The 13,347-nt window shown below is 44.5% G+C and overlaps 1 protein-coding gene across 1 annotated transcript in view; it reads right to left on the bottom strand.

Moving 5' to 3' along the window:
- Positions 1 to 13,347, bottom strand: part of jag1b (jagged canonical Notch ligand 1b) — a 24,992-nt gene that overhangs the window by 8,695 nt on the left and 2,950 nt on the right. The window contains exons 3-13 of the mRNA XM_020601821.1: positions 9,488 to 9,539; positions 6,928 to 7,179; positions 6,470 to 6,530; positions 4,220 to 4,350; positions 4,008 to 4,127; positions 2,355 to 2,468; positions 2,153 to 2,266; positions 1,947 to 2,060; positions 1,497 to 1,543; positions 857 to 1,030; positions 277 to 427 (exon numbers count right to left, since the gene is read on the bottom strand). Coding sequence (XP_020457477.1) covers positions 277 to 427; positions 857 to 1,030; positions 1,497 to 1,543; positions 1,947 to 2,060; positions 2,153 to 2,266; positions 2,355 to 2,468; positions 4,008 to 4,127; positions 4,220 to 4,350; positions 6,470 to 6,530; positions 6,928 to 7,179; positions 9,488 to 9,539 — 1,330 coding nt within the window. The remainder of the gene's footprint in view (positions 1 to 276; positions 428 to 856; positions 1,031 to 1,496; positions 1,544 to 1,946; positions 2,061 to 2,152; positions 2,267 to 2,354; positions 2,469 to 4,007; positions 4,128 to 4,219; positions 4,351 to 6,469; positions 6,531 to 6,927; positions 7,180 to 9,487; positions 9,540 to 13,347) is intronic.

The raw sequence follows: 13,347 nt of genomic DNA, 5'->3' as shown, positions 1-13,347 counted from the left end.
GTTACTAAGGGCACACATAGTGCCATCAGTGTTTTGCCAGGTTTCCAAGAAACTTAGAGAAAAACCTTTGCTGAGGAGATGAAGGGGGCATGCATCATGGGAGCCACACAAGAAAAACTGCTCACCTTAGCTGAGGAACTTCCATGCACAAAAGTAAAATATACCTATTGCCCATGTGGGCAAAGTGTTCAGTGTTCTACTACAGCACGCTATGCAGATCACCTTTCAGAAACAAGAACGAAAAGCTTGTGGTTACTGAAGGCATGAGAGACGTACCTTTACACGTGGTGGTGCGACAGTGGTCTTTCAGGTGAGAGCAGTTTTTGCCCTCGTAGTCTTCTGGGCAAGCGCAGTAATAGTCCGTGGCCAGGTTGAAGCAGGGTGCTCCGTTGTTACACGGGTTGGGTGAGCAGTAATCAATATCCAGCTAGAGTAGAAGGGTATTGAATAGAGACTGGTGAAACTGATAGCCAACATAGTTTCTGCTACATTAAACAGAGCAAAACCCACAGCATCCTCCCTACAGGCTGTGCCAGGAAACAACACACGCACAGTGCTTGAAGGAAAGGGGAAAAACAAGGCAGAGACATGGGAGCCGTCCTCTGAGTCTGGGCTTCAGCACTGAGGAATGTATCCAGCTGTAGCCAGGAGCAGCTTCAACAAAGCACTCCCTTTTAAAAACGAGAACTGTGGAACAACAGCCACTTAAGAGGGTGGGGCAGGAAAACTTTCCAATGATACCAGCAAAAAAGGAGGCTAGATGAGTGCAAGGACTTAAGATGCTAAATGATGGCAGGGAAGATGAATGCTTGTGTGCTTAGTTGTGTATGGGATGGTGGTGGCAGTCATGTCTCACCTGGCAGAGATTTCCTGAGAACCCAGCCAGACACAGACACTGGAAGCCATTCACTTCATCCAGGCAGCGCCCATCATTCGTACACGGCGAGCTCGCACACTCGTCGATGTCCCTCTCACAGTGCTCGCCAGCGAAGCCAGGGGGGCACATGCACCGATAGCCATTCACCAAGTCCTGAGAGAGAGAGGAACTAGGCTTAACCTCATGCAGCCACAAATTTGATTAACTGCTGTGACAGGGTGGGGCCCAAACAATAACCGTCAAACCAAGGAACAGAATTAACAGTGAGGCCTTGGGGGGTGAGGGGGTTTGGGGGAACACAGCTCCACAATTATTTCAACACATTTTCCTGGCACAAGCTCAACACAATAATGTTTATGGTAATTCAATCTAGTGTGGTCAAGGACCTTGTATGTACCTCCCTCAGAAGCCCCTCTGAACCCACTCCCCTCAGATTTAATTTCACCAAGGAATTCTACAGCAATTCCTCTTTCACTTTGGAGAGAACAATTTACTACAGCTATTTACATAACCACTGTAAATGTCTCAGACTTCGGGGGGGAAACAAAACAAACAAGCAAGTTGGCAAACAAAGCAGTCAGACCAGATAGAGCTGAATGGCTTTTGACCCAACACGTACCTTGCATGTTCCCCCATTTTGGCACTGGTCCTTGCAGTCGTTTATATCTGCACAGAAAAACAAATCTGAAGATTAATTCTGAATAGCTTGACTAGATAGTATGTCTTCGAAAACAAGTCTGGGCTTTGTTTCCCATGGTAGGGGCTTTTAAAAACACAGTCAGAGCTAGAGAGTGCTTTTCAAGAGCTGGATAACGTGGCTATAGTATCAGTGCAACACGGAGTATTGAGCAATCCTGTCTGCTGCCAAGTGAAAGTAGTCCTGGGATTGTTTTGAGCCATCTCTAATCACCACAGTCTTGGGCACACACAGGCCTAATAATGATACAATAGATTCATTTACAGTGCAGGAAAAGGCTGCTCCTCTCTGATCCACCTTTAATCCAGCCTGTACTGAATGAACAGAAAGAAAGAAAGAAAGGAGTCAGGAGCTGGACAGGCTTGAACTCACTGATGTCGCAGTTCTGCCCTGTCCAACCAGAGATGCACTCGCAGAAGTATCCACCAATCAGGTTGCGGCACGAGTTGGCATTGACACAAGGCTTACTGTCGCATTCATTGGCATCTAGAAATGGAGAAAAGGAGTTAGTGGCATGTGCATGTGCAGGTGATCGGGTGTAAAGAGGTGGAAAGATGGAATGAACTCAGGTGACACACCTATCAAACATGTCTTCCCTGTCCACTGTGAAGGACAGTGACACTTGTAACCATTGACCAGATCCTGGCAGGTGCCTCCATGATTGCAGGGGTTTGGAGAGCAGTCGTCCACATCTGTGCAAGACAAGTCAGTTCTGGTAATCAAACATAATACTTTCTATGAAGGGGACATTAAATGGGTGCAGGATGAGTTCAGTCTTACTAATAGTGCAGGAGGGGCCGCTCCAGCCTGGCGCGCACTGACATTCGTAGCCTTGACTGGTTTCTGAGCAGCTCCCTCCATTGGAGCATGGATTGGACAGACAGGCATGTTCCGCTAGAAAAAGAAAACGTTTTGCAAACAGGTCATACAAACCCTTGTGAGTCACTTTAGAATGAAAAATCCAATCTTGAATATTCCTTGTGTCAATGTATGACACTTATTTTGTAATTAAATTATAATCACTGCCTTGTCTTGGACAATATTCATCCTTTTGGCTAATAACATGATATTTAAATTGATGTTCCGCTGCTATTGTTGCCGTCAGGAGAATATTTCACTGTGAAATCATATGACCAAATTTGTTCTATTATTTGTAACAAAACAAATCAGATGTAAAAATGCATTTCAGCTTTTAACTCTCATCCCTGAAAAATCTAATTTCTTTTCCTGGGACCACCGTTAGCAGAACACACCAAGAAGTTGACTTCCTTTTCTCACCCATCACCTATCACCACCACCCCGACAAGCCCCGCTCAAAACCCCTCCCATCTCGCTCATTACCCGCTCGGCAGACCGCGCCTACAGGAAATCATCTTTCATGCCAAGTTGACCTGACCAATGCACCGTGACTTCCCTCTGACACCCTGCCATTCTTCTTCTGAAAGGCAGCACAAGATGAAAAAGCGGCAGGAGAGAGCACAGGAGAGGGGTAGTCTCAGCTCGAACTTTCTCCTTTATGGATGAGTTAAAGATGAGTGGGTCTCAGGGGAATCACAAATGAATGATAACTAGGCAACTGGAGCAGATCAGTGGACGGTTATTGGTATCCTCTGGCAAGGAGGGAGGGAGAGGATGCAGCTCTGCACCCTGGGGCCTCAGTTTCATTAGGCTTACATATCCCCTGGTCTGTGGACCTCCTCTTATGAAGGGCACGGTTTCCTGACATCTTTGCAGTTAAGCTGTCAACACCCCACAAGGCTCAGATTTAATGAGCGAAAACTCATCTCAAGTAAGTGTTCACAGCAGCTGTACCAGAGTACCACACCCGCCTGTCTCAAACACCTGAGGAGTGAATGAATGACCGCACCCTGAAGATCAAACTGCTGGATTACCTGATGTTGGGGGGCCACTTGCACTCAAGTGGAAACAGATTATTGCAGAGTTACCACCATCTCTGATGTAAAACAGAAAGCACCTCTGATCTTTTGCTTGCAGGCTCTCTAAACCTAGAACCTTCCCACTTATAACTACAAACTAAGTGCTTGAGAAACAGAACGTTCATTCAAAATGTAGATTTTAATGTACATTTAACTTAAAGTTCACTTGGACTCTTGAAGCAACTTTGCTCCATTTTATTTGCCAAAAGTGGTTAAAAAAGTTTTATCAAGAGCAAATTCCCTCAGTCGCTGGCCTAAAGTTTTAGCAGTCAGGCATTTTACATCAAAGCAGCAGAAGCTGAGGAATCCTGACTTTAGAAACCTCCACAGAGCTACACGAGACATTAAACAGCAGGTTTTATGAGCTATGTAGTATTCTTCGTGGTGAGTAAACTTCACTGGTAAACTTGAGTGCCCTTTAAACCTCAGCAGCAATGACACAGTGAGGAAGAAAGAGCAGCTTAAAGTTATCTTACTGAGCATCACTGATACTCACCCCTCTCACAGTTGGCACCAGAGTAACCCTCAGCACAGGTACACTGGTACTTGTCAGGTCCTGTGTTGATACATGTCCCTCCATTTAGGCATGGCTGGTGAGTGCCACAATAGTTCAGATCTGGGAAAGCATTTCACACAGCTTTAGTTTGTATTGACGCAACAAGGGCCACTCCTACATTTACCGCAGCTGCATAAGAGAAAGGAATTAACCTTTATCGCAAAGGTGGCCACCCCAGTTGGTGTCGCATAGACACTGCCAGGGCTCTACACAGGTGCCATGAACACAGCCAGGGTGGGGGATGCACTTGTCACAGTACTGTCCCTGCCAGCCATACAGACACCTGCAAGATGAACAGACAGCCATGCCATCAGCCTTGTTAAGTGGGACACAAATTAAAAGTGAGCCACAGCAACAGATGCAGAACATTTAGTTAAATACAGGGATTCGCTGCGGTATCTGAAAACGCTAATACCTTAATCTTCAATTTATTCCAAATTCCTTCAAAGGCAATACAGAGATAATCTGAATTTATGAACTTCACACCAGTGTAAACAGCATGGAGCTGCATAAATGGAACAAAGAGGGAACATTCTTGCTCTCACAACTGAGCTGCTTCTTAAAAAGACCACATATGATACTTAAGCTGCAGGATGTTTAGGCAAGAGGTTTTAAACAATACCTGGGGACAGGGAAACAGAGGAGTATTTACATTTTACCAAATGGAAAAAACAAACACTGAATTAAAGTTCCAATGAGACATTTAGTATGGCTAACATTAGCATGCGACCAGATGCTCCCTTTAACGATACTGCCTGCGGCTTGGCAACATCTTCGCAGATGTTGAGTCCTCCTCTGGGCTGTTAACACGCTTGCCCATCCTCATTTCCATGAGTCGGGAATCAGGCAAAGGAGGAGAATACTTAGATGGAACATTGTGGGTGTGGGGTAAGAATGTTAGCACTCTGTAATAATTCTTTAGTATATTACTTGTGTGGTGTAGAGGATAATTATTTATGTAGAGATATTGCTTAGGACTTCAAAGTTGTAAGATGATGTCATGGGGTAGGACTAGATAAGTATAACTTCTTCCTACTCCGTTCAAGCATGTACTAGGTATAAGTAAATTGATATTGGATTATTATTGTTGGATATGTGTGAAATTACATGTGTTGACATATCAACTGTTTTACATGCTTGAATGAATAAATCAAATCAAATCAAATCAAATACAGCCTGCTGACCACAGAAAGGTCTAGGTACATAATTATACCGATAACAGTGCTGTGATACAGTTCTGCTGTGAAGTCTGGAGACAGGAAGATACATCAATGAGAAGCAGAGCAGGACTCCCCAGCACCAACCCAAACAGTTTAAAGCCATTACATTGTGCAGAACCGGCTTTTCAACCCAATTTTCTACTGTGGCAGTCTTGAGCCACAGGTGCACTATTACTACCTTATTAGTACCAATGAAAGCTGTGAATATCATAAGGCTAAAGAAAATCCCACAGAGAGTCATTAGGTCTGCTGACAAAGTCAGTGACAAATAGGCTGCCCTTGCCTGCAGCTAATGTTGCTATGTACTGCTGTTATTTAACACTCCACAACAGCCCAATCATGGGAAACTGTTCACTGACTACAACAGCAGTCGAGCTTGCTTGGAGAGTTTGTTGGCAGAGCGCATATAAACTGAGCTAAACCCAGAGCTTTAAATATAGCCACACCTGTGCAGAGACTAAAGCAATTCAATCTCTTGTTCTGCCAGTGGCCACACAAGCACTTACAAGAAGACTGATGACGTCAAATGCATGGGAAAAACAAAGCTTCTGTGGAAAATTGACAAACCTGATCATCCTTGTGCTTGACTTATGGCCAAAGCAGACAACTAAAACAACCAATGCCTGAGCTGTGGGAAAAGCTGGGCAGTGCAGGGCCACCTCAAGGATGCGGAGGAAATACAATTGTTACTGCGCATAACGTCTCGGCTCTGATATCCATCTGTGCCTGGTTTTTCCTCTGGCTGTGTGCATCAACAGCATTAGGAAGCCATTAGCTACACAAACAGTACACTTGAAGGCTCATCTGAACATTACATGTGATTTGACTGATAACACTTCCCTCAGAGGGAAATCCAAAGGCTACATTTCCAACATTGTGTCTTGGCAGCTGAACCTCTCCTTTCTCCAGACTGGCAGCTTGAGATTGACAAACAGCTCAGCCTGCATACAAAGCCCCAATACTGATGTTTCTCTTGGCTAGAAAGTCCAGGACACCCAGGGAAAGATCTGTGCCATGATAGAACTGATGCCTTAACACAATGCCTACAGACCTGACTGAGTGACCCCACTGGCTTCTGGCACCAGCCTCCACAGCATGTCAAGACACTTGAACAAACCACATTTGTCCGATATAATAAAACATTAATAACAGACTAATAAATCACACAGAACAGCCACTTACTTGCATCCACCTGGCTCCTTACATGATCCATGTTCAGTGCTGCAGCCTTGTCGACATATAGCTAGAAGACGAAGAAGAACTGTTTTACTGCCTGGTAACTAGATTAAAGCTTATTACCCTCAAGACATTTCAGCCCATGAGAATAAACACTGCTGTCAACAAGCTTGCCTTGCCAGATAACACAGTAAAATGTTTAGTAAGACATTTATTTGCCTAGACTGATTTCCTGGGGATAAAAGTTTATGCCTAGTTATACAGGCAATGAAAACCTTTATTTGAATGGTGGAAAACCATGCAACACAGCGTTTCAGCATGAATCACAGATTACAATCCAACCGCTCGAAGACTCATTCATAATCATACACATTACTCAATCTCTCTCAAGACGACTGTATTGAGCAATATTCCCATTACAGTGATGTCACCCGTCAGTCCAGGCAGTGATCTCAGCAGCTTACCTGTGTTGCAGTCAAGTCCAGACCACCCCTCCAGACAGGTTTTGTTTCCATTGTAGTCGCACGTGTAATGCCCAAAAAACTCATCCCTGGGCCGACAGAACTTGTTGCAGCCGAAGCCATAGTAGTGCTCGTCACAGCTGACACGGATCTGGTACTCGAACTGGGCTACGGGGCCATTGTGGGTCAGCTTCTGCCAGTGCAGGCTGGGGTTGATCATGCCAGAATGAGAGGCTTTCTCTATCAGCTTCCCATCTGTACATAAAACATCAGTTTTGGCACGATCAACATGGACTGCAAAATTCTTGTTAAATATTCAGCAAATATATTGAGCTAGGGAGAGAACAGCAGGATTCCACATAATGACATTACACATGTGAGATCTGCAATATCCTGTGATCATACAGTGGGAACCCAAAAGTTCTGACACAAACTTGTTAGATAGCAGATTATATGTAATTAAAGCAACTATGTGTGCTAGAGAGGAAGGAAAGTACAAGGAGGAAATGTAGACAGAAGGAAAAGGCCGTCTGTAATCAGCACTCCTAACTGCTTTTTTACCTCATGCTCTCTCTCCAACTCTCCCTGGCTGGTTTCAGATTCTCAGGTTTACAGCCTGAGGATATTACGAGGCTCAGATGCTGCTCTCTGCATCTGCTCAGGCGAGGACAGAACCACAGCTACCATAAATTACAGCACAAGGACACCGATGCCACAGTCACTGCTGGGACGCCTGCCAGTGTGCCATCAGCACTTTTTTTCTCACATACATTCTTGTAGTAAAAGAAGGCAAAAATTCAGGTCAACTCTTTTTCACTTACAAGTATCTACTTGTAGGGGCTCAACACTGAACAAGACTTGGCCATAGAAACAGACTTATTTTTATGTCAAATGTGAAGTGCTTATGATTCTGTAAAACAGGCAACTGCTGGCCTGAGAGCCAAGGGTTGTAGTGAGCATCACAAACAGTGCAAACACACTGTGCAAACACGCTCAGCCCAGTCTCCAGACACAACACTGTACACACACACATTCTGTACAGGTCCTGTGCAGTAACACCACTCATTCACTCGCACATGTAGCACTCACTACTTAATATCTAAATCTTCCACATGGGAGAGAATGAAAGAATATGCCATAGCCGTTATTTACTGCGCTCACACAAGCAGAGGTGGCTGACCGCTGGGTGATCGCCTCTCTGTGTAGTGTGATGCAATGTGAAGGGGGGGGGGGCTGCTGTCATTTATTTACCATGCTGCGTATTGGCAGTGGCGTACTGAAATCGCAATGCCCAATAACATTTCACAGTGGTCTGAAATCCAGAACTAAGCTGTGCGGCATTTCTCTACCGACCGCTGGCTCGCAGCGTCAGGAGTAGCACATCCCTTCTACCTGCTGCCTGGCTCCAAGCTAAACATTTATCAGATAAACATTAAAAGGCGTAGAGAGGTTAGGCATCGAATTCACTTTATAAAGAGACAATCAAAAATGTTAAGCTAGAAAAAAAAGTGACTACTTTTCTCAAACACTGGATATAAACCGATTTTCAAAAGTGCTCTGGAGCAGAAATTTGTAAAGCACTTGTAAAAGTGCTTGCAAATTTATGGATTAAACTAAAACATAGCTTTTTTATTGTGATTAGAATCAGCTGGCATTTAAATATCACTTCAAATAGTCAGAAAATTATGAAGGTAACAGAACTGGGAGCCAGCCTAGTGGAGCTCACAGGAGCTTAACCAGCACCGAGTGTGTACATTCAGGGGGCTTTTCACACCACTGCCCTAATAGCTCTCTGGGGAGCGGCAAATACAGCAGAAAAGACTGAAATCTTGTTGAACTCCAACAGACCTGCATAAACAATCATGTGATAAGACCCTCCCTCAACTGGAATCGCCATTCTGTTGCCAATCTGACCGCCAACCGGCAAGAATCTCTGCATAGTTTATGGTACAAACCAAACCTGGCAACCAGAATGTAGATTCAACATGTTACCACCATGTTCATGGGAAGAACAGCCACAGTCTCAGAGCAGTACACTGACAAGTCCCCCACTGCTCTGAGCTCAGTCCTCAGCCCGCCTGTGCCAGAAGTAACCTCGGCCCTCTGCGCTGTGACTGCAGGCAGATCGCAGCACCGGGCTGGATGAACTGTTTTATGCCTTAGTGACAGTGAGACAGTGTGACCTCGACCCTGGGTGGCAGCACCTGCCATCATTCATCGGCCAAATGAAAATGTTTTCATCCATGTGGCCCTCTCTATACGTTGCTGCTCCTCCATCTCATTACTCTTCCTTCTCTCTCCCTAAACCCTCCACTTCCCCCACCACCCGTCTATCCTGTCTCCACTTCTTCTTCCCCCTCACTTCCCACCTTTACAGTCACCTGTCAACACACTTTAACACAGAAACACATGCACACCCAGCAGACCATGTGGAGGAAGGTTGGGGGGGTGGGGGCTCAGAAAGAAGAAACTTCCTTTTCTGACCTTCAACATAACTCCTCCCAGATGCTGTCATGGGGTGAAAAGGGAAGCGAAGGTAAAGTGGCGGTTGACAAATACTCACCACTGGTTTCATTGTTGTAGTCCATGGCTTCCACTATCAAAGTGTAGGACCTCTGAGGAACACAAGAGAGAGACAGAAGACGAGTTAGCCAAGAGCAGGCTCAGCAGGCAGTCACTGCAACATGAAGCACACCAGAGGCAGAAGTCTCTGCATCACAACAATCAGAATGACTGACACATAGGCAGTGGTCTGGTCTAGCATGAAAGAGGGCGTCTGATGCACTGAAACACAATCCAAACAGAGCCGGCCTGCAAAGGGCAGACTGGAGTAAGGAATAGAAAAACTCAAAACAAGAAAACAGAACACAGAAAAGGATATTTCACACTGCAGTGCCAATAATATGTCTTCATCTCAGCCACTGTAACCTTGTGCTCTCTGGAAACTGTTTTTCCCAAATAAGGTTTTTCCACATGTTTATAAAATGTGGCGAGAGAAGTCAGCGGATGATTCCCAACGCTCTGAGAAAGCACAGCCTCGTTTTGTAATGTATACGGGATTTTCAATTTCATGCTAAATTATATACCTCCAACAGTGTTATGAATGCTGTGAACAATCCAGCCTGAAGTGCGTAAAGACCATGCTTTTTAGACAAAGTCAATACAAAAAAATAAAATACAGATGTATATGAAGAAGAGTAGGTAGAAAAAGACAGACTAAATGAGTGTTCCACTCTGGAGGGCCTGTCTTGATTTCACCTCTCCTGAAAACGCTTTGTCTAATTCAGGGTCGGTAGCGCTCACACCGATATCAGCTTACACATGAGAGAACAAACAATGTAGTCTGCGAGCCCACACGACACAGTCTAAGAAGAAAGTATGCAACTGTGAGAAAGTGTAATCCACTTCCAGTGCTCAAGCATCCACTAGAAACACCTACTTGCTATAATACAGCCCATGCTCGCCCCTAGCAGCGCTGCCCGGAGGCATTTCAAAAATTCTGCATTGCCACTTTGCTGCGATGACTTCATGGTAAACAAATCTTCTCAAAGGAAAACCCCTTTTCACTTCCCACAAAAAGAAAGAAAAAGGTATGAGTCATTCCTAAAGCTTCTTTTTTTCATGGCTTTACCTTATTTTGTCAGCCATTTAACTTTCCATTTTTCCAGGAGTCATTAGTCTCATCTTGTGCCAGAATCAGGGTGGTTATTAGTTGAAATGCAGTGCTCATCAGTAACAACAGGCTTTACAGTTTATTCTGACTCACAACTGGCTGCAAGCACTTGACACTGAACTTCAGTGAGTCAGTGGTAATGTGACACCTAATCATCTCAACCTACAGCGTGTTAATATTACAACCGAAGAACAAGAGTCCTCTGGCTCCTCAGGTAGCATGTTGTTGCTTTGGTGTTAATTACCTGTGAAGGGAGTCATTTTTCCAGCCTATACAACAACAACACATGAATGCATCAGTACAACAGACCTTACTGTTGAAACAGTGTGCACATATGGTGAGCTCATGCTAAAAACAGGAATTCAACGTCACTGAGAACATGTGAATTTTATGAGAAACCACAAGTGGGACTTACGGTTTGTACTCCAGCTAAGTCACTCTTTGGTGACCTCTAACAATTAGAAAACTGAACAGCACATTATCAGTTAACAGGCAGTTACATGAGAAGCAAAGATGGATCCCTGCCAAGTGGAAAACATCAACAAGCCTGGTTCATCTACTACCCAACCAAACCTGTGTGAGGGCGACTGTGGTGGAGGGGGGAAATCACTGAATCATTTTGGCAGGAGGCATAAAGTTTAATGAGTTATTGGCCGATTCCTTTAATGGCAGACAGAAAGAAACATGACAACACGCCCATAGCTTGCACAACTGGGACTTGCCTCAACATGGAAGCTTTTGCAGCGTTGTGATCATCACCACCAACTGATCTCCTATTTGTCCTACATTACAATGTTCAAGGCCCAGATCTGAAAACCAATTTAAACATTGTATCCTTTAGATAACATTTACTAATCACTACTTATCTGAAAGTTCTGGCACACTCTGTGTTGTTGCATCCCTAAAAATTCACATCAAGTAAACGGTCACGATGGAGTGATCCAACAAGTAGCCGAACCATTATTGAGATGTTGAGTCCCAGACCAAATAACTGTTTCCAGAAAGTGAGATACTGCCCGGCTCCGCATTCACTAACACTCCATAACTCCTCAGCGGTTATCAGCTTGGAACAGTCTGTCACTGCCAGGTTCACTTTTCCCAGGCTTCCAGCTGACTCACAGCTTCTCTTTGAACTACAGAGCACGCACTCTCACCCGCACGCACACACTCTCACCCGCACGCACACACATGTCCAAGTGCAATAAGTGTGGCTGTGTCTTATCATCTTTCCTGGCCAAGCAGACACTGTCCAACAGACAAGTAACATAAGCGATAAAGATCATTCCAGTTCAAATCACATTCACTTGCCAAAGAACACTACTGAACGCTCGCAGTAGGGGAATTTTCCCAGTACACACACAGGCCTCTTATACTGTCCTTAATGGAAAATGGAGCCATCTGATATTTCATTATGAGGAAATCTAACAAAATAAAAAGAGAGGCATGCCTCACAGAACAACAGGCAAATGCCAAAGTCTAAATGAAGGCAAGGCAGGACAGGTTGGCCTGGTCTAGGCCTCTGCTCAGCACAGAGGAAATGTAAACACTCTAGTCAATGGGATGTTGACCTTGTGTATCAGTTTTCCTGAGTCAATCACTTCAATAGTATCAAACTGAGATCTTACCAATGATTGGGGCTGCAAAGTAACACACCCTGTTTGCCATAAAAACCCAGACAACATGAAAAGGCAATTCTCATAATCACCTGCACTGGATGGAAGGAATACATAAGAGATTTTCATCACAACAAGAGTTGGGAAAAGACTGTTGTACAACCAACAGCTTATTAAATATACTGTTCAACAGCCTGGGATACTACAAAACCTCACCCTGATGAAAATCTCACATTTGCCAACTACAACAAAAGGCAAAGCAAACAGATTTTGGATCTCTCACAAGGCAAACAAGATCAAAAAGTGAACCTGGGACCAGGAATGGAAGCCCTATCAAGCATTTAAACAAGCGGTCAGTCATCTTGTGTTTTGCAGGGGTCACTAAGCATTAAGGGAAACTAAATCAGGGCACAGGTGATCCTAATTAAACGTATTTTCAACTCATGCACGCTTCCTGAAAGCCTGAAACAACTCTGATAAGCAGCAAAGCATCAGAGGCCATTATGTCACATCACACTGACACAACATTCAAAGTACACTGACTAAGTTCTTGTTAAAGTAGAGGACAAGGTGAGATTAACTGGATGAAGAAGGAACATTTCTTCTCCCCTTTTCACTTGAGTTAATTAGCACCTAACTGACACGTCAGAGCAGACTATATTAAACAAACATGCCATTAGTCCTGCAGCTGTGCCAGCGCTTCCCCTGGAGGCTGAGCTGCCTATTGTTGGGCAACTCACCTGATCCCAGTTCTTGTCGCAGTTCCGACTTGTCAGCAAATCAATCACGAGGAAGCCGGCGCATCCCAGGTCGGACAGGCCAGCATTATGTTAAGTGAAAGATGGAAGAGCATTAGGCAATAAAATATAATTAAATCTGATTTAGGATAATTAGGGTGTCAGCTGAACTAAGGCTTGAGATGAAAGGGAAGGAGTTGCCCAAGAAAGAAGCTAGTTATGGCAAGTGAGCAGATAGGTGCCCATAAAAGCTCAATATGTCCCATAAAGGACTGACCCAATCCAATTAAAGAGGTCATCTCTTTCCTCTTATAGGAGTAACAATATGCTGAGTTGGCCACAAGGCAAGGTCGCAGCCTGCTGGAGAGCCAGTTTCATCATTGCTCACTCTACTACAACT

The sequence above is a fragment of the Monopterus albus genome, unplaced genomic scaffold, assembly GCF_001952655.1.
Source record: "Monopterus albus unplaced genomic scaffold, M_albus_1.0 scaffold3.1, whole genome shotgun sequence".
NCBI lineage: Eukaryota > Metazoa > Chordata > Actinopteri > Synbranchiformes > Synbranchidae > Monopterus > Monopterus albus.
This window is presented reverse-complemented; position numbering and strand designations above follow the sequence as displayed.